Raw genomic sequence first — 19,036 nt, forward strand, 5'->3', positions numbered from 1 at the left:
TTTTTGGAAAATTATGGTCCCATTAATTAAAAAAATGACCATAAAGAAAAAGAACCATCGCGTATGTTCTGAGGGGCGTGGCTACCGTTACAGTCTATGATCGGGATTCCCCTCCCACTCGAGTCAAAATAAAAACCAACGGAGAAGAAGGGTGGAAGTCCCGCCTCGTTGTCTGGGCAGCCAATGGCCAGCTGGTCCAAAACGGAGCCAGCCAATGGCCAGCTGGTACCAAACGGATCTAGAAAGATGGCGACTTACAGTGCAGGAATAACAGGCTTCATTGTACGTCCATGTTAGACCCGGCGAACGCTTTGTCCATATTTTTTACAGTCTATGGGTGTAGCTCGAACCAAAAGGAAATTGCAAATTCACTCATACTACTATTGAAGTGATCAAAAGCCATATACACATTATTGTTCCCTGTTACAACTCGCATACCTTCAACGGCAGATACAACACAACATACAAACTGGAGATTCACATCAGCATTCAATTCCGCAGAGCCACAAACAATTACTGAACATGTTTCATTACCACCCAGTCAAATGACAGTAATAGTACACCAGCTTGAATCACCGTACACAAGCAGCAGCAGCAAAGAAGCAAAAAAACAAAGTTCCTACCTTGAGCCGTTTCTTTACTTGACTCCATCAGTTGTGTAAGTGATGCCAGGGGCAAACTTTGGAATCCACGGATAGAGTGATGAACCCTCCAGCTGTGTCTTCAGTCATTTCCATCCTCCATACATCTGGCTATAGCTGTACCAGTATCAATGGCACCGACCAGCCTCACTCTCTTGGCTGCCATCTTCTCACTCAGCCTTGGATGTTTAGTAGTACGCACATAGCATCCTGGTGTAGAGCAGCGGTCAGGGATTTAGGGCAGCTATAGGGTCCAGCATTCACAGCATGTCACAGGAGAATAGACTCAGGGCTGAGAAGAAGCTGAGCTTGGGGGTCTGAGGTCATCACCCTGGCTCGTGTACCTGTGGAGCAGGTAAGTAAAATAAGTAAGATAGAAAGAAAGAAAGTGAATTGACCAAGAGCCTCATACTGTACACTTAGCCACAATTTGCAACACTAGATATATTTTTTATAATGGGATGAATCTAGAGTTGCATGTAACTTCTCTTTCTAACTGTCACACAGTTGTGACTTGTGACTGCAGTTTTCACTTCCAAGTTCCTAACAACCCAGTCTATACTCCACTCAACTTCTGTTTGCAGCAGGTGTGTGTGGGGGGAGCGGACGTGGCTACCAGAGGATTTTTAAAGTGTGTGCTTGAAGTGAAGCCTGCTCACTGGGGCCGTGGTTTTCAACCATTTTCATTTAAGTGCATGCAAGACCACACACACATGTCCATGTAACATTCAGAACCATAAAATTGTAGGCCCATGTCTGAGTTATATTAAAGAAATATAAGAAATAAAGGTCCTGTACTTTCGTCAGTAATTCTTTATACATTATCAAACTGTAATGCAGACCAAACTTATTTCTTCCCATCACAAAGTTCTTCGGTTAAACTAGCCAGTGGTTTAACAGTTCTGATTGTGGTTTAGACGTTTTATGACGTTTGCACTCCCGCATTTTGGACACCAAAATGTTGGTGTCCAAATCAGGGGGAAAAATGCATATTACTAAAATGCATATTACTCTATGACAGGGGTGCCGAAAAGGTAGATCGTGATCTACCAGTAGATCACAAAGACTGTGGAGGTAGATCACATGACATGACCCTAAAAATAAATCTATCTGCCACTTGATTGATTGACATGCATCAAAAATAGCCTGTCAGCTCAAACCCACAATGTAATACTACAGACGTCAGTGCGCAGCTATAGCCTACATTTTGAAACAATTTTCAGCAATGGGATAGTACTTTTTTGGTGGATCTTGTTGAGCTGGTAATTTTTAAAGTAGCTCGCAAGTTAAAAAATCACACCTGTGTGAACCGAGTGGTGCAATTCCTCTCTCTCTCTCTCTCTCTCTCTCTGTTTCTGGCACCCCCTACTGGTATTAATAAATGCACGCACGCAGCATTACCCCGTGTTCCAATTTCACGCATGCGCACACCACTCGTGCTCATGATACAAACAGACATTGCTGGTTGTAGGAGTGGTTGCACCACTCAAAAAGTGTGGGCACCCCTGCTCTATGAGTAGGCTACCTCACTTCCTGGAACTTTTGCCAATCTGCCTTTTCCTCACTGCTCCCCTATGATCAAATAGCTTAAATATATCTTACATGTCTTTTCCGTACACTACATTTCAGGGTTAAATATGCAACCATATTTGAACCAATATATTCCCTTGTTATCACCCAGTATGTTATGTTTCATTTTCTTTCAATACTCTCATGCCAGATACAGGAAATACATTTCTTCACACATTTATGTGGCAGTAGTGTCACACATGTGTTGCCGGTCTTGGTCGATTGGGTGCATCTATACTACAAGGTTAAACTGGAATCCATCTGCTTGTTGCACCATCAAACACGCTGATGGGATCGCACACTGGCCCTATTAGGCTGTTTAGATGTGTGTGGAGGTGATTCATCTCCATGGCTTTGTTCTTTCACCTCTGTGTTATTTGTCATTGCTATGCAGACGGTAACATGTCCTCGCCCCTCCAGCATTTACATAAAGTCAGGTGTGTACAAACTAAAGGGATACATACATCACAATATGGTCTGGTGCCCAAAGCCACAGCATTAGAAGACAAACAGAGTGGCAGCATTTTTGTTGACTGTTAGATTACCGGTATGTTTATTTATTTGATATGAACATCACAATCACATTGCATATCGTACAATTTGTACAATTGTACAATTGTGCAATATACAATAATATATATGCAATGTAAAAGTTGCTTACAGTGTGTTATCACCAGGAGACTTTTCTAAAAATACAGTTGGATAATTAATTATATAATAATAATGATGAATTGCATTTTTATAGCACTTTTCCAAGTGCTCAAAGCGCTTTACAATGGTTCATTCATTCATTCATACATTGGGAGGTGAAGCGGCGAACATTCGATGCCAGATATAAATATGGGGAAATTTCTATGGGGAAAAAAGGAATGGCTGATTTTTCAGTGGGTCTAGAAAACCATGCCCACTGCTATGTTCAATAGGGCTACCTTGCAGCATCACCCTCGCTTCAAAATGTAATATTTAGACATCGCTGGCACTCAATCAAATCTCTCATGAAGATTTAATTATGTCTCTATCTTATTTCTTTTTTAACCCCTCACTTTATTACTCTCTGAAAGCTTAAAGAAATCTTTGTGAGAGAGGAAGGTTGAAAGCATCATTAATCACGTCGGAGGTCCGTGGCCAGGCGGAACCACAATGACCGCAGCGCATTATTCTTTTATTTCACTGATGAATGACCCCAACCCCTAAAACGTCTCCCGTATGTGAATAGTCATGTTCATGTTACTTCACTTTGATGTAATGGCACTTTACTCAACTAGGAGTCCACTACCAGAATCCCCCCCCCCCCCTCGTGATAATCGCAATTACTTTTGCACCATAATTTCATATATATTTTTTAAATATAGCCGAAATAGCAGATCTACAAGCTTACAAGTTACAAGCTGTAAGTTGTAAGCTTTCAACTAAGCAACTATATTTCTGCTATTTTGTAAAATAACTTTGAAAGAAAAATGTATTAAACATGATTAAATGTGTCAGTGATGTCTCTGTATGTTTTGTCCATATCTGCCCTGTGCAATTTGTGGTTACGAAGCTCAAAAGGCAAAAACACAAACACAAATTGTCATAAATTCCAATGCATTGCAATTGTTAATCGCAATTATATTGGTACTTGTGACAGGCTTATATCACCCGGTGGCCATTTCATTCTTACGTCAGTCAGTATAACGTAAGAACAAAAGGCCAGCATGCATGTGAATATGGCCGGCGGCCTCATAATCATGTTGCCATGGAGACCCTTGAAAAGCGCTATACCCCACAGAATCATAATGGGGGGAAAGCGCCACGAGTCTACATCTCTCAGCGGTTGTTACTAGCGGCTAATATACTCCATACATCATGGGAGAGATGGGAGCTACAGTACATATCTTAAATCTCATGCGTGCAGCAGGTGTTGGTATCTGTGTGTGTTTGTGCGTGTGACGGGGTGTGTGTGTGTGCGCGAGTGTATGTTTTTGTCTTTTTTATGTGTGTGTGTGTGTGTGTGTGTGTGTGTGTGTGTGTGTGTGTGTGTGTGTGTGTGTGTGTGCGTGCGTGCGTGCGTGCATGTGTGCGTGTGTGCGTTGTATTTGGGAATGCCTCTACAGCCAGTTGATTTATCACAGCACTCGTGGGGAAGCGGTGAAAGTCACAATCTATAGCGCAACGCTTCAGCAATAATTATTTAATTCAAGTTAATTCGTCCAGCTCGCCCTTTGTGAGCATTTCACTTCTGCCAGCTACAATTTTTCAAAAGCCTCGGCCCCCTATTTCGTGACCCCTTTGATGGCATAAAAAGACTTTAATTCCACCCAAACCGAGAGGCCATGACCCCTCCGGCCCTAATCCAAAGTTATGGCTCTCTCTCTTTCACCTAGTAGGCAGTGCTACAGCACACCCACTTTCACTCTCTTTCACCTAGTAGGCAGGGCTACAGCACACCCACTTTCACTCACTTTCACCTAGTAGGCAGGGCTACAGCACACCCACACAGTGTGATAGCCAACTGTTATTGCTGCACTAAATGACCTCCCATTAATCCCGTCTCCTCGCCCTGCCTGCGCTCCATATCAACTTGAGCGGCGTGGGATAGAAAATGTATAGCTGAGGCGCTGGACGGAATCCAAGAGGACTGTGTGTGTGTGTGTGTGTGTGTGTGTGTGTGTGTGTGTGTGTGTGTGTGTGTGTGTGTGTGTGTGAAATCCTCACGCGACCCTCAAAGCCCTCTCATATATTCCCAATGTTCTGGACCCTGACCTTCTTTCTTTCTTTCTTTCTTTTTTTGGGGGCGCTAAACCCCTCCTATATTCAGCTATTAGTGTAGATTTTCGTCTTACACAAACATTAAATTCCTATCGACAATGAATGGAGAATTTACATCATATGTGGACGAGCAAATCGGCTATTTTCGTCCTAAACAAAGACTAAATTTCCATTGACAATGAAAGGAGAATTTACGTCATATGTGTCTGAGCAAATAGACGTTATATGTTGATCAATGATAAGAGTGCGGCCTCTTCACACGGGTGTGATTATTTTCCTTCTTTTTTTTGGGGGGGGGGGGGGGGGGGGGGGGGTTCACAAGCAGAGTGGTTGTAAGTAATTCAATTCAATTCAATTCAAAGCGCGCCTGTTGCCAAATGTTGGGGTAATGAAGTGTTTAATTAATTAATTAATACATGAATACATACAAGCCTCTCTGAGTCAATGCCTCTCAGGGGGGGACTCATATTGTTCGACATGAATACGAATGGTGTTAGACTAAGGGCGCTTTCACACCGGACATGTTTGGTTCGTTTAAAACGAACCATGGTCCGCTTACCCCTTTGGTTCGGTTGGTGTGAACGTGCATCCGAACTCTGGTGCGGATCAAAGAAACGAACCATGGTCCGCTAAAAAAAGGCCGGACTCGGTTCGCTTCCAAACGAACCACGGTGCGGCTCGTTACTGGTGTGAATGCATTCAGACTTTATAGAGGACCAAATAGGCTACATGAAAGCAACTGAACTTATATTCGGTTCTCAACGCTCAGAGGAGAAGCCATCTGGGGCTTGAAAGGAAATACAAGTCGACTTAAGGGTCCACACACTGAGCAAAGATTCTTCAGCTGGGAGAACATCTTCCAAAGTTAGAAAGCAAATACCTACACACACACATGCACACACTACTCCATAGGTCAGCATATAATTATATAATTCTGCACAAGGAAATGTACAATCGCAAGAATTTGCATTGTGGATAGATTGATACAGCCTGCCTGAGCCATTGCCCAGCATTTCTGCACAAGAGTGATGAAGTCATTCGTGTTCAGGGACTGAATGAAACAAAGTCTTGAACTGTATCTCTTTTCAGGCTGCAGACAGACATGTATAATGTTCAAACCAAGCCCCCGGAACAGCTGTCCAACGTTGAAGCTGCCACTATACCTACTGGCCAAAAGTGGAACTCAAATTTGAGGCCGCTCTCAACTTCCACTCTCTCGAGCCATTGATTTATTATAATGGTACTTCCGGCAGTCTGCCGGGTGATTCACACTCTATCCTGAGCGTCGTGCCTGTCAGGCAAGTTCAGTCAGGAAACTCAGTGCAGTTGCTTCAGGCCGTTCATTGGGCCGTCTCAGCATCACATTCTCATTCACATGATTCACTTCATCCAATCACACACTCATTACATCTTCATACCGGCTATTTAAACTGGAAGTGTGCATTGCTCATCTTGAGCAATCAGCTTGATCGGAGTACCTAAAAAGCAGATCCAATTCATCGCCAAACTGTGCATCAAAAACAAGCTGTACTTAGAAGCTTACGCAGTCAGCTCGAACTTTAATATTTTTTATGTTTTTAAACTGTCGATGGATATATGTTTTCATGGTTATCCGTTATATGCCACATATAGAAATATGTGTCTGTCTGTAAATGGACTGCACAGAGAAATAACTCATAACACTGCAACTTCTTAGATGGCTTATATTATAATATAAAGGCTGATTCAGGTCAAGACTAGATCACGTTCAGTCTCAAAGACATGCCTGCTTTGCGCTCCTAATCGACAGCCTCAGATTTCAAACAATGCATTCATTAATGAAGATTGCACTTTTAATTAAATGCCATTTTGTTCCATCTGTTGCGGTTTCACAGACGTCACACACCACATCTGTGTGACAGCTTCAGTCTGAGAGCTACAGTGAAGAGAGGAGACAGCTGTGTCTCTCTCTGAAGTGCCTGAGTTATTTCCTCCCTGAAATCCACTCACGAAATCCTTACACACAAAAACTGACACAACCAGTCTAGGGGAAAACAAGATGCTTGTCGGCATGGCAACCATAGAGGCCTGTTTTTTTTTCTCGTTTTTTTGTTGTTGATAATAACAACACTACAAAATAATACTGTTCAATAAATAAAAAATAAAGTCCTTTTTAATTAAGCAGGGCATCCATGGCAATCACTTTTGTGGAACTATCTTTTCTTTCTGTTTTTCTGCATAGTGTATAACACCAGTAAATGGAAAAAATGCTGGAAAACACTACCGGGCCCGGCAGGTCATTGTTAAGTACATTGATTCTGTAGTATTCAGTACATGACAGCAAACAGAGAGAGAGAGAGAGAGAGAGAGAGAGAGAGAGAGAGAGAAAATAAAATAAACATGCCCTTGTCCATGAAAACAGAAAATACATACTCACCTGTTAGTTTACTCTAGGAAACAACACAGCGGTGTATATATTTCCCATGGTCACTTTGCCTTTGACCATTTTAAGGAGTGACAGCAATGTAAGTGATTACAAAAGAATTATGCAAATCCCCATCCATACCCGTCAGCAGTTAGTTTCTGCCATGCAGGGCCAGGCTTAGTGAAATGCACTTTGAGGCGAATTCATTTCATTCATAGCTAATTTCATGAAGATGCCTCCCGTGTCGAAAAGAAAGAGTCGGAGGCAGTGGGGCGGGGGGGGGGGGGGGGGGGGGACATACAGGCAAACAGAGTCGTGGCATACTTAATGTAATTTGCAGTCAGGCAGTGAAATAAACATTTGTCTGGCCTCTTACTTTTTAAACCCTTCTATTTACTGTCACTCACAGTTTCAACCATTATCCCTCCTGAAGTAAAAGAACAAAGTTTGTTGTGGTTATGGGTATTTTGCCAGTGGGTCAAAGCCTGCGGGCTGTTTTGAGACGGCAGAATGCTATATAGCTCTGGGCTCCAATGGTGTGGGCAGAGGTGTCTGTGCACCAATAAGGAGGAGGCAGAGGAGAGGAGGATAGAGGACATAAAAGAGATAAGAGGATAGAGGATAGAGGACACAGGTGGCAGAGAGCAAAGTATATGGAACATCTTCGCTCATGGGAATCAGAAATGAGAGGTGACTGCTGGCATTCAAGCTGATATGCCCTCTGTAAGAAAAGGAGAATGATTCCTATAACACTATACATGAGAGAGAGAGAGAGAGAGAGAGAGAGAGGGAGGGAGGGAGAGTGTGATTATGGTTACTAAGACAACAGAATACTAGTCGACATAAGGGCACAGGCCTTTGGGGTGGATATTGTGTACTGTGTGTGGGGGGGCCGTGTGTGTGTGTGTGTGTGTGTGTGTGGGGGGGGGGGGGGGTAGGGTGTTGTAGGGTGTTGTTGACAGCTCAGGCACGTCCAGCTAAATCAACTCTGAAGTGTGAGGTCCCCAGTGGCTTTGGGGTGGAGGAAATGCAGCTTTCTAGGTTGTGCAGGAGGGATGTAAACGGTTGCTTCGAATGCGAGCCTTGCGACCTTGTGGCTTACAGCATGCCCTCTGGGTGTAAATCCTTTTGATACGCCGCATAACAGTGGATAAAAACATGTAGAATGAGATGGGGAGAAAGTGTATGAATGAGATAGGATTTCTGCACACTTTGAAATAATCTCTGAGTTCTGGATTGCTGGTCACTTTGCATCTTCTTCTACGCCCCACCACAGGATCCTCGAATAGGGTTACATTTCACCCGTCTGTTTGCAGTACATGTGTTGACACCCAGGGCTCAAATGTGACTGTATCGTCGTGATCCCTGATGACTCTATCCTATATATGACTTCTGGGAAACAGACTGCTAGCTTAAGCGGTTGACGGAAGAAAATGATGCAATATAAATGTCAAGTCAGGGACTCTCTCAGTATACCACAAGCCCCTACCCCCCCCCAGCCACCCACCCCAATACCATACCACCCCCTTCCTTCTAAACCTCCCTCCCTACCTCTGTCAGTTCCATCAGTCTATCTCTCTCTTTCATTCCCCCCCTTTTTGCTCCTACATTCTCGATCTCCGCCTGCACACATTATACATTCAGTCACACACTGCAGGATGAAAATCGATAGCCTTTCAAGTGTGAGTCAATGCAGAAACTAATAGCTAACAAAGCTCAGGCTGTAAAAGGGGCAGTGGCACCTCCGCACACCACACACTCATAAAACTGAAGGGGATGGTGCTTAAGCATGCTGTGTACGTGTCATTGAGCATGTCATAGCACAAAAACAATTTACACACAGTCAAAAACAACATACGTTAAAGGGTTAGTTCAGATTGATTGACTGAGTGCCGTGGTTTTAGTTCTGGTCTTGGTGAATATTAAATAGTTCTGGTCATTATTTTGGTGGGGGGCACTGGGGGGGCCACTCATTAAAAAATAAATTACCGGTAATCCACAAAGCTATAGCGTAATTTATATTGTTGACCTATTTCTACCATATAGAGCAACTTTAGTTCAACTTTGACCCCTCTGTCAGACTGTCACATGGAACTATATGGCTTTGTGCTGCAGCTGGCATAGTGATACTGGACACGAACAAATAGTTCCATGTGACAGAGGGGTCAAAGTTGAAAGACAGTTTCGCTAGGCTATATTATGATAGAAATCGGTCAAAATTACAAATGACACTATAGTATTGTCGATTATTTTATTTTTAATGGGTGGCCGCCGTCGCCAGTGACACCGACGAGCTGTGAGGCTCCAAACGTCATGTCCACTATGGTGTAAGGAACCTTAATAAATTATTTGTAATGACATTACTTCATTAGACCCCTTGGTTTGGTTGTTATGTATTTAGGGTTTCTTCCTGGAGGCTGACTTGACAGTCAAACGTGCCAGTGAAATAAACTCCTAACCTCCTCTCCTAACCCCTCCCCCTTTATCATACAACAACAGGTGGGTTCTATGAAGAACAAAAAATACATATTTAGCCCCATGTTCGAATGCCCCCGCCCCCTGTCAAAAACAGCTAAAATCCCTAAAACGAAAGAAAGCAGCAAATGAAAAAATATATATAACACTCATCTTTTACTTTCTCTAATAACAACCTAAAACATGAACCTTGATTGAAAAAAAACTAAAGTTGTCCTTTAAGTATAATTAGCCTTCAGACTCTCTATAGCAGCACCTGGGTGTCACAATGACCGAAGTGCACCAGGCAGTGCCAGGAGGGGAGCCACATCAAAGCAACACCCTCACACTGTAGCTGGCACGCGGAGCTATAGAAAGGACAGGACTTGTTTAACTTGATTAAGAAATGTGGCCATCTCTCTCCCCAATATTGATTGCAGCGGTTGTCTGACTAAGCAGCTATACCCATTAACTTTATGGGCACCTATTCATCTGTAGGGAAGAAAGCCAGTGCTGATCTCCCCAGCCTATATGAGGGTGGCCGGACTGAAGGCTGAACACAACAGAATTCATTTGGAAACAAAGACAGCATAACAGCTTTCGGACAGCATATATGGGGTCTCTAACATCCCTCATCAACTCAATTCTTCACCAGTGAAGAATAGTCACCTGATGGGAATATACATTATATATTTTTTGCCTGCATTTTAAAGCAGGCTACAGAAACTGTGTCATGTTATATCTGTGGAATACTCTTTTTTTTAGTTTTACCTTTTTTTTGCACATTTTAAATTCTGAGTTAATATAAATATGTGGGACATAGTATAGCCTACACATGCAGGCATGCGACTATGTTGTGCTGCTGAGTGCTGACGGTGGTGGCACTTGTAGGAGTTCTTTTGTGATGAGCTTGAAACTTGTCTGGGCATGCAGCAGACTGCAGGGTTAAATGCCACGCGCCTATAGAGTCCGAAAACTCAATTAATCCCATCCGCAGAACGCGTATACAATGATCCCCTTCTTCGCCGCCGAGAAACCTTAAAGCTTGCTTAAAATGCTTTTTATTTATGGGGCTCTCTGTTTAGTGTTTCTGCGCGGTGAAAAGGGGGATTTATAAAGTCAGAGCCGGTTGTCTCTTTAAATCAAGCTGCAGCAGCGTTGATGTGCCCTCCAGCTGAAAATGGTAAGAACCATTTCCACCTCTGCGGCAGGGATCCCTATCCCTCCCTGACCGAACATGTAGGCGCACGGGAGCGCACAGGACGTACAGTGTAGCTATACCGCACGATTCCCTTCTCTCCACGCCTGCATGGTCACTTGTGCTTTGGTCGCCTCCAGTCATGGAGCACAATTTAAGCATACAATTTAAGGAATACTTTTTTTGTTGTTTTGTTTTGTTTCTCTCCATTTTATCCTGCGCATCTCTGGCTGTGACTGAGTGACATTATTTAATTTTCCCATGTTCCCCGTGTTTTTGGTTGTTCCGTCCGCAGAACTCAGTCGCCTCGATCCATTTACCGCTGGCTGCTGGTGGAAGTACGCCTATATCTCCTGCCGCCGCTGCGCTGCAATCTGTTGATAACTCCACTTGCAAGCTGCAGTTCATTGTCTTTCGCAATGGGAAACTCTTTCCCTGCACGGGGAATTCGTCCAACCTTGCGGATGACGGGAAACGTAGGAGCGTTTCGACACCAGTTGCTTTCACCAAATTAGGTAAGGGGAAATTCCATTTCATCCTTGTCAACGCTTTAGGCTATAGCCTACTGACCCGAATGGCATGCTTGTGTACAGTATCCTATGCAGTATACACGCACATGATTATATCAGTTTATATGTCTATAAGCTACACCTTATTCCATGTAGTCCATTAGAGTGAAACTCTCACATGTTTACTGGGAGAAGAAAATGTCACACATAATTCGCAGATGCGTAGCCTAATAGAAATAAATTGGCAACTTATTTTGCATTTTAATTAACATGTTATATTGGGGAGGGGCGAGGAGGGTCATTTTCTTTTTTCCAGTATAGCCTAATTGGAAAATATTGCCATGGCATTAATAACCTGACACTGCATGGCGCAATGCTTGAATAAAGTGTGTGTGTGTGTGTGTGTGTGTGTGTGTGTGTGTGTGTGTGTGTGTGTGTGTGTGTGTGTGTGTGTGTGTGTGTGTGTGTGTGTGTGTGTGTGTGTGTGTGTGCGCGCGCGTGCGCGCGCGCGTGCGTGCTTATGCCCAAGCACGCGTATTTTTTGATGTAGCACTTAATAGCAAGCAGACGGTTCCACTTGGGTATCCATAATGTAATGTGTTGCTTTTCCTTTCGTTCCTTCCTTCCATCCATCCATCCATCCCAGATGGGTGCAGCCTCGGGAGCGCGGTGCACTCCGTAAGCATCGCTCTCAGGCACTTCGCGCTGGGTGTCGACCCCACCGCAGCCTACTGGGATTTCGACCTGCTCGATGGGCACGGCGGCTGGCGGGCAGAGGGCTGCCACATCACGGGCTCCGCGGGCAACACGACCACCATTCATTGCACTCATCACAATAACTTTGCTGTGCTCATGGTGAGTAAAAAGGGGGCTGTGGCATGCGGCTGGGCATGGCATAGCTGCTGCTGTGTGTGTGTGTGTGTGTGTGTGTGTGTGTGTGTGTGTGTGTGTGCGTGTGTGTGTGTGTGTGTGTGTGTGTGTGTCGGCGTCATTCATCATTCTCCACCTGATCTGCTTCCAGTGGACTCATATATTATGTCCGACAAGTGTGCCCTATAGCGTTGCTCACATGCCCCATTATGAATCAAATGCATCCTTTTCACAAAGGAATATATATATATATATATATATATATATATAGAGAGGGGGGGGGGGGGTCACGTGCTTTTCCAAGCACTTCCATGCGGGGGGACCTTTAAAAGCTCTCTTTATTGTTCCTCGGCTGAGGAAAAAGGATTGGGCTAATGCGCCATGGGATTTATTGGCTTCGGAGGGTGTTATCCCCCCCCCCCCAGCCCAGAGCATTATTTTGGAAAGGAGAAGTTGCGCGTGTTTTCAGTGTGTCGCCGCGTACACATGTCTGAAAAGCTGCACACACACACACACACACACACACACACACACACACACACACACACACACACACAGAGAGAGAGAGAGAGAGCAGCCGAAATCGAAAACGATGCTCGATAGAAGGAGCGCCTCGTCAGTAGGAGCTATTCGCCTGCGAGCGCAAGTGCTGTACTAATTGGGTGCAACCTTGCCGACCAAAAAAAACAATGTTCGATCGCTAAAGCGTAGCATCGTTAATCTATCTCGCTCAAGTCAAGTTGCTCTCTCGACGTCGTACCGCCGCGCGTAGCCTATACCAGCCCAGCCGAACACCTTCTCCCGACGACGTCTCCTATTAAAATTGATTTCACATGAGGATAATACCAAAAGCGCAATGGCATCTCGTCGCCCAGTCGTTCCGTAGAGAGAGAGAGAGCCGCTTTGCTGCGCCTCGCACAGGCTTTTTGGATGAACAGAAATCCTCCGGATGTTTACCGAAGAGTGGGATTCGTTAGACTGGGAGGTCAGTTCTTCATGGTAGAGAGCATGAAAGTGTTGTGCTTGAGATGTCGGTAAGCGTATTAAGGCTATATTGCTTTCCGAGTTTTGCCTTTTTATATACCTGCATATTTCATGAAGCCTTTCGTTTCGATGCCGTTGTATATTCATGTGCATTATACAGACAGACACACGCTGCATGCATATGGCTCGAGAAAACCCGCATATATAGGGAGAGTGGGTTTACCGAGGAAAGCAGGCAAGCAGCATAGGAAAAGAAGAAGGAAAAAGAACCCGACAGAATGCACTGGTGGTGGTACAAAGTGGGGTGTGCACAGAATACCAAGGTGTTGTTGAGAGATGGAGCGCAGATGTCAGATTGTCATTGTGCAGGAGGACAGACAGTGGCAGAACAGATGTAAGGCTATTCAATAACCAACCTGTTTCTTGGTGAGAGAAGAGAGAGAGAGAGAGAGAGAGAGACGCTTTTCGCTGCGCTCGACAGGAGCGCGCCGTCATTGTGGGCACCTTGTGGCTGTCAGAGCGAAACCAAAAGCGAGATCGGCAATTTAGTAAATGGAACGTGGCAACAGATTAATGATTTGAACTTCAGGGCACGTAGGCTACTGGCTACAGCACCTATAGAAGCCGATGATGATGAAGATGGTGGCGGTAAGCCATTATAACAGAAAGGACTATAGTCTGCACAGAGAGTGATGTTTTATACTGTATAGGGCTGTGTGCATGGGTTTTGTTCGTGTGTTTTGCGCGGGGATCGTGCGCTTTACTAATGCAGTCACCACACCCGCCTAGACTCCTCCGCAGTGCCCGAGAAAAGGACCCTTATTCACGGACTCGTCGTGACATCATTCTCCCGTCGGTACTAGTATATACCATGTGTTGCAATGAGGTCCATTAGCCGCAGAGCTTCCTCCGAACCAGAAAACCTGTTGCATAATCTTTTCATGTCGAGCTGAAAGGAATCTAATTCGAATGGAGGCTACATCTTGTCCGTAGCGGTGATTCATCTGGAAGTAAAAGAGCCCTTTTATCGTTAAGCCCAAGATTCCGCTGTATATGCTGTGGAAAAATATATATACAAAGCAGCAAAACGAACTTCAAGCCCTGCACTGCTTCGGTGTTTTTGAGATGTAAAATCAACTGACAAGAAGCTTGACAGATCGAGAGACTCCATTATACTCAAAGTTTTCTACAGGCTCTTAAAAACTAAACATGTTGAAACAGGTTGGTGACCGAGTTCTTGTGACCAGAGGGGCTGGTCTGGTCATTTCCTTGGTGTGATGTGATGATGTGTGTGTTGTGAACATCAAGGCTGACTATAATTAGAGTAGCCTACCTATTATGTACTGTGTGCCTGCACTGTGTAAATCAGAATCCACTTCTGGATAAGTCATCTGCAATGCACATTGCAGTCTAAGAAAATAATTGATCACATGGTGTATCTATAATATTGAGCTGACCGGCACAGCATTCAACCACAAAACAATGCAATATCCAACTGCTAAGCTGGACTCTCTCTCTCTCTGCATTTAGCGCTGTGGGGCCTTGTGTGGGTGTGTGCACATGTGTGTTGTGTATGTGAGTGTTTGGTGTTCGCAGTTGTGTGTGTGTGTGTGTGTGTGTGTGTGTGTGTGTGTGTGTGTGTGTGTGTGTGTGTGTGTGTGTGTGTGTGTGTGTGTGTGAGCGCGCATGCGAGCGCACACACTGGGGAATATTTCAAACCAGTTCATGCTGTTTGGGGGATATTCAAAGTATTTTAATTAGAAACTCTTTGGACTTGGGCTGCAAAAGAATTGCACGGCGGAGAGCCTCTGTAGTGGATCTGTGATCAGAATGCCAAATATAGCTGACTTTGGATAGGCTGTGTAGCATGATGGAACACAGAAACCAACAGCCCCTGTGGTTTTAGTTTACAATAATACCACCACCTACTGTAAAGGCACGAACAACAGATGTATTCCTTGACTTTGTTCACCTAGGAATGTGAATTGCTGTAAGGATGATACAGATTGTTTGTGCACAGTGGGGTTCTTATTGTTTGTCTTTTAATCTCGTGTGATTTCAATGAGACATGGCTTGTGAGGACCCTTAGAAAGCAAGCAGCCATTTGGACTTCAGCACCATGGAGAGTTCCTGTTATCATGTGCGTTGAATCCCCCCCCCCGCCCCGCCAAAAAAAGACTGTTAATTCTCCTCTCCATCCATCTCTCCGTCTGCCTCAAGTAGGCCCCGTGACTGTCGGAGGGGGAGGGCTGACTCACTCATTTACAGCAATGCAGCCTCATCATTTGTCTTCATCACCGTGACAACCCACCCCCCCACTACCACCCCCAACCCCCCCCCCTGTCCCTCCCTGCCCACCGACCGTTACCTTGCATGGCTCAACTGGTGTGTGTGCAGTGTGCACTGCATGACGTGTCCATGTGTCACAGAGGTGTAGCTATTATAGTTTCACTGTATGACGTGTCCATGTGTCACATAGGTGTATAGTTTCACTGTATGACGTGTCCATGTGTCACAGAGGTGTATAGTTTCACTGTATGACGTGTCCATGTGTCACAGAGGTGTATAGTTTCACTGACGTGCCCATGTGTCACAGAGGTGTAGCTATAGTTTCACTGTATGACGTGCCCATGTGTCACAGAGGTGTAGTTTCACTGTATGACGTGCCCATGTGTCACAGAGGTGTAGCTATAGTTTCACTGTATGACGTGTCCATGTGTCACAGAGGTGTATAGTTTCACTGTATGACGTGTCCATGTGTCACAGAGGTGTATAGTTTCACTGACGTGTCCATGTGACACAGAGGTGTAGCTATAGTTTCACTGTATGACGTGCCCATGTGTCACAGAGGTGTAGCTATAGTTTCACTGTATGACGTGCCCATGTGTCACAGAGGTGTAGTTTCACTGTATGACGTGCCCATGTGTCACAGAGGTGTAGCTATAGTTTCACTGTATGACGTGTCCATGTGTCACAGAGGTGTATAGTTTCACTGTATGACGTGTCCATGTGTCAGAGGTGTATAGTTTCACTGTATGACGTGTCCATGTGTCACAGAGGTGTATAGTTTCACTGTATGACGTGTCCATGTGTCACAGAGGTGTATAGTTTCACTGTATGACGTGTCCATGTGTCACAGAGGTGTATAGTTTCACTGTATGACGTGTCCATGTGTCAGAGGTGTATAGTTTCACTGTATGACGTGTCCATGTGTCAGAGGTGTATAGTTTCACTGTATGACGTGTCCATGTGTCACAGAGGTGTATAGTTTCACTGTATGACGTGTCCATGTGTCACAGAGGTGTAGCTATAGTTTCACTGTATGACGTGTCCATGTGTCACAGAGGTGTATAGTTTCACTGTATGACGTGTCCATGTGTCACAGAGGTGTAGCTATAGTTTCACTGTATGACGTGTCCCTGTGTCACAGAAGTGTAGCTATTAGTTTCACTGTATGACGTGTCCATGTGTCACAGAGGTGTATAGTTTCACTGCATGACGTGTCCATGTGTCACAGAGGTGTATAGTTTCACTGTATGACGTGTCCATGTGTCACAGAGGTGTAGCTATAGTTTCACTGTATGACGTGTCCATGTGTCACAGAGGTGTAGCTATATAGTTTCACTGTATGACGTGTCCATGTGTCACAGAGGTGTAGCTATTAGTTTCACTGTATGACGTGTCCATGTGTCACAGAGGTGTAGCTATATAGTTTCACTGTATGACGTGTCCATGTGTCACAGAGGTGTATAGTTTCACTGCATGACGTGTCCATGTGACACAGAGGTGTAGCTATTAGTTTCACTGCATGACGTGTCCATGTGACACAGAGGTGTAGCTATTAGTTTCACTGTATGACGTGTCCATGTTTCACAGAGGTGTAGCTATATAGTTTCACTGTATGACGTGTCCATGTGTCACAGAGGTGTAGCTAGCTATAGTTTCACTGTATGACGTGTCTCATGTGTCACAGAGGTATTAGACTCGTGTGGCCAGACTGTTGCCTCTCGCAATTTTCAAATGCTTGGTCATATACAGTCTGGACCGGAGCACGGAAGCTCTGATCATGAGTAAACTATTCTACTAACTTCCGTTTCGTCTTTACAGTCGCGCAAATTCATCTTAATATAAATAGAAATCATCTATTAACTAATCATCAGCATACATTACAGCTTGCTGCTTAGCAGAAATGGAAATAAAAAAATAGGCTCTAAAGATATTTTAAATATATATGTTTGTGAACGGAAATGACAAACAGATTACTTGGATTTCGAGATGTGTAGTTCCAGACTATATAGCATCCGGAGATTGTGGAATAGTTGCCCTGCTACGCGAGACTCCAGAGGTATAGCTAGTTTCAGTTGAGGTGGTGAACAGGGGGCAGAAGTTGATGTATGTGGTTGCTGCACTGCTCCCATCTGTTTAATATGCACCAGCAGACCTTTGGACTGGGTGGAGGGATAGCTATGTTTCATTCATTTATTTATTTTATTTTGTCAGTATCCGATCATAACAAAGGACCTAAAGGCCCACGGTCCAATGAGGAACGAGCTGTTAAGGGATGTATTGCTATATACAGTACATATGGATGCAATGAATATCTTAAGGTCTGTATGGAAAAGAAAGGGTCCATGTGGATGGCTGTTGCATTGCAATCAGCGTGTGGGAGCCTTTTTCCGCTTGTATCTTCTTTCTGTGTGAGTCATCGTCAGAATTGTTGTGCATTGGAACTCAGAATTGAGAATCCGTCTACGCATGTATTTATGAATAAAGGTGTCTATGCTTGAAAATAGATAGAACAGGCAGGCAGGCAGGCAGGCAGGCAGACAGACAGGCAGGCAGACAGACAGACAGGCAGACAGACAGACAGGCAGGCAGGCAGACAGACAGACAGACAGACAGACAGACAGACAGACAGACAGGCAGGCAGGCAGGCAGGCAGGCAGGCAGGCAGGCAGGCAGACAGACAGGCAGGCAGGCAGGCAGGCAGGCAGACAGGCAGGCAGACTGACAGGCAGGCCGGCAGGCAGGCAGGCAAGCAGGAAGGCAGGCAGACTGACAGGCAGGCAGGCAGGCAGGCAGGAAGGCAGGCAGACTGACAGGCAGACTGACAGGCAGGCAGGCAGGCAAGCAGGCAGGAAGGCAGGCAGACTGACAGGCAGGCAGGCAGGCAGACAGACAGACAGGCAGGCAGGCAGGCAGGCAGGCAGGCAGGCAGGCAGGCAGGCAGGCAGGCAGGCAGGCAGGCAGGCAGGCAGACTGACAGGCAGGCAGGCAGGCAGGCAGACAGACAGACAGACAGGCAGGCAGACTGACAGGCAGGCAGGCAGGCAGGCAGGCAGACAGACTGACAGGCAGACAGACTGACAGGCAGGCAGGCAGGCAGGCAGACAGACTGACAGGCAGGCAGACTGACAGGCAGGCAGACTGACAGGCAGGCAGGCAGACAGACAGACAGGCAGGCAGGCAGGCAGACACATTTGCACTCAAAGGACCACAATGGAGATAAACAGCTTTTTGTGTTTCATCCTTTTGACAGATACAAACACATGTATGGTCATGATGACTCATGTATGTATTGGCATATACAGTATGTGTTTTTATATTATATATATTAATAGAAATAAAATAATTTAATTATTAATAGGGATTTTGAAGA

The 19,036-nt window shown here is 45.0% G+C and overlaps 1 protein-coding gene across 1 annotated transcript in view; it reads left to right on the plus strand.

Moving 5' to 3' along the window:
• Positions 1 to 19,036, plus strand: part of adgra1b (adhesion G protein-coupled receptor A1b) — a 234,688-nt gene that overhangs the window by 137,668 nt on the left and 77,984 nt on the right. The window contains exons 13-14 of the mRNA XM_083774158.1: positions 11,310 to 11,529; positions 12,170 to 12,378. Coding sequence (XP_083630284.1) covers positions 11,310 to 11,529; positions 12,170 to 12,378 — 429 coding nt within the window. The remainder of the gene's footprint in view (positions 1 to 11,309; positions 11,530 to 12,169; positions 12,379 to 19,036) is intronic.

The sequence above is a fragment of the Protomyctophum parallelum genome (assembly GCF_964188405.1).
Source record: "Protomyctophum parallelum genome assembly, chromosome: 10".
Classification (NCBI taxonomy): Eukaryota; Metazoa; Chordata; class Actinopteri; order Myctophiformes; family Myctophidae; genus Protomyctophum; species Protomyctophum parallelum.